Source organism: Micropterus dolomieu, linkage group LG09 (genome assembly GCF_021292245.1).
Source record: "Micropterus dolomieu isolate WLL.071019.BEF.003 ecotype Adirondacks linkage group LG09, ASM2129224v1, whole genome shotgun sequence".
Lineage (NCBI taxonomy): Eukaryota > Metazoa > Chordata > Actinopteri > Centrarchiformes > Centrarchidae > Micropterus > Micropterus dolomieu.
In genome coordinates, this window is record NC_060158.1 from 4268332 (window position 1) to 4270299 (window position 1968).

The 1968-nt window shown below is 41.2% G+C and overlaps 3 gene segments (V, D, J or C); 1 reads left to right on the forward strand and 2 right to left on the reverse strand.

Moving 5' to 3' along the window:
• Positions 1–1968, reverse strand: part of LOC123976058 — a 24646-nt gene that overhangs the window by 14594 nt on the left and 8084 nt on the right.
• Positions 199–680, reverse strand: LOC123976734. The segment is given in 2 exon segments: positions 199–521; positions 629–680. Coding segments are annotated over 2 exon segments (375 nt in total).
• Positions 815–1968, forward strand: part of LOC123976060 — a 16022-nt gene continuing 14868 nt past the window's right edge. The window contains exon 1 of the C gene segment in view: positions 815–1265.

Consider the following 1968-nt stretch of genomic DNA (forward strand, 5'->3'; position numbering starts at 1 on the left):
TTAAGGTTTGGGAATGCGTTATGTATATGATGGGCCCCATGAAGAAAGTGCCACAAGGCTGGATGTGTGTGTGTGTGTTTGTGTGTGTGTGTGTGTGTCCTCAGTGAACTGTATCAGTCTCTGCAGTAGCTTCCAGCTGCAGCAGTCAGTTCAGTTTCTGTTCAGTCTGACTGAGGGAGGTTTTTGTACGACGCTTTTTCACTGTGTGAACACAAGCTGGCTGTTGATTTCATGAACACTCTGACAGTAGTAAACTGCTGCATCTTCAGCCTGAACTCCACTGATGTTCAGAGTGAAGTCAGTCTCTGATCCACTGCCTGAAAAACGATCTGGAATCCCTGATTCTCGAGTGCTAGCATCGGAAATGAGGAGTTTAGGAGTTTCTCCATCTTTCTGTTGGTACCAGGCTAAACTATCTGATCCATAAACCTCCTCACTGACCCGACAGCTGATGGAGACGGAGGCTCCCAGAGCAGAGCTCACTGCTCCAGGCTGAGTCACTGTGATCTGGCCTCTGGACTCTGAGGATACAGAGACAAACACATAAAGCAGCGTCATGGTTTTGTGGGCTTCATTTCAGAGGGACGGATGTTCATAGAGGAGAGGAGTTTGATTCTCTGGACTTTACCTGTGAAGCAGCAGCAGAGGAGAGTCCAGATGAGGACGGAGACCAAAGTCATGTTTTTGATGAGGAGGATTTCTGTGGCTTCTGTTGTCATGAAGGACAGCTGTCAGTCATCCAGTGTTCAACTCTCAGGACTATAAAGTCTCCCAGAGCACTGGAGCATGGTGCTGCTGATGCAAAGTGGCTCTCTATGGAAATGCTCTGACTGACTCCAACAGGGACTTGGATTACTCTGATGATGCTGCTTCTCAATGGATCAATACGTTTACCAGAGGATTGATTAGGAATGTGTCAGTGATCATTTTTATGGACATTTGCTTTGATGACTGCAGAAAGATTTTCTTTTACAACATCTTCTGTCTGCTTTCATTTCATTCTAGAGGGTTCAATTTGACTTTCAGACCAATGGAACAATATATACGTAAAAATGGGATTCATTCTGAACAACTGTGTCACTGTTTGATAAATATAACATGAAATAGTTCATTCTTTTAAAAACAGGAAGTGTTTTTGTTGAGTTTGTTGTGTTCAAAGTCAGAGAGCCGTGTCTCTCTATAGTGAGAGGTTTTTGTACGACGACTCAATCAGTTTGTATCACTGTGGTACACGTTCGGTGGAGGAACCAGACTGGAGTTTGGAAGTAAGTTTCTGCACAAATATTAAATATCGTATCATCAGCGAATGTTTTAATTTCTGTGTCTGAACATTTGTAGTAGATATAAATTTCCTCTGGACTGAACTAAATCACTTTAAAGACTCAATCTTATTGTTCGTTTCTCCTGTTTAACCATGAAGCTGAACTCAAAGCAGCTTTACTGAACTTCTCTTTAAACGTTCCATTTAATTTGTGAAATGTGAACAGCTTGAACTGCAGCAAAGATTAAAGAACAACACTCGTACTTTAAAAATCATTCAGCCTTTAATTCTGCATTTTAAACTGTTTAGAAGTTGAGTTAAAATTATTTTGAATAGTGTGAATGAAGATAAAAATGCAAACCTCAGTTTGAAATAATGTTGACAGTTCTCTGATGCTGTTTTTAAATCTGTCTGAGGAACAGGTTACCTGTGGTCGTCAGGTATTTTGGGCTGATAATGTCCTTTAACAGTGGATCTCAGTAACTTTTGCCCTTTTGAGAGTTCTCACAGTAAATGTTTTTTGTATTTCCAAATTTAAAACCTGGTTGTTTTATTTCCAGTGCAGTTTGATATCTTTCAGCTCATATGAGGACTCTTTCTGTGCTGATATGCATGAGAGGTTTCTTAAAGGAAGTGAAACAATGTGTGAGTGAGTGACTGGTGGAGCAGAAACCAGCTGTGTGGTCCCCGTCCTCTAAGCCGATTGG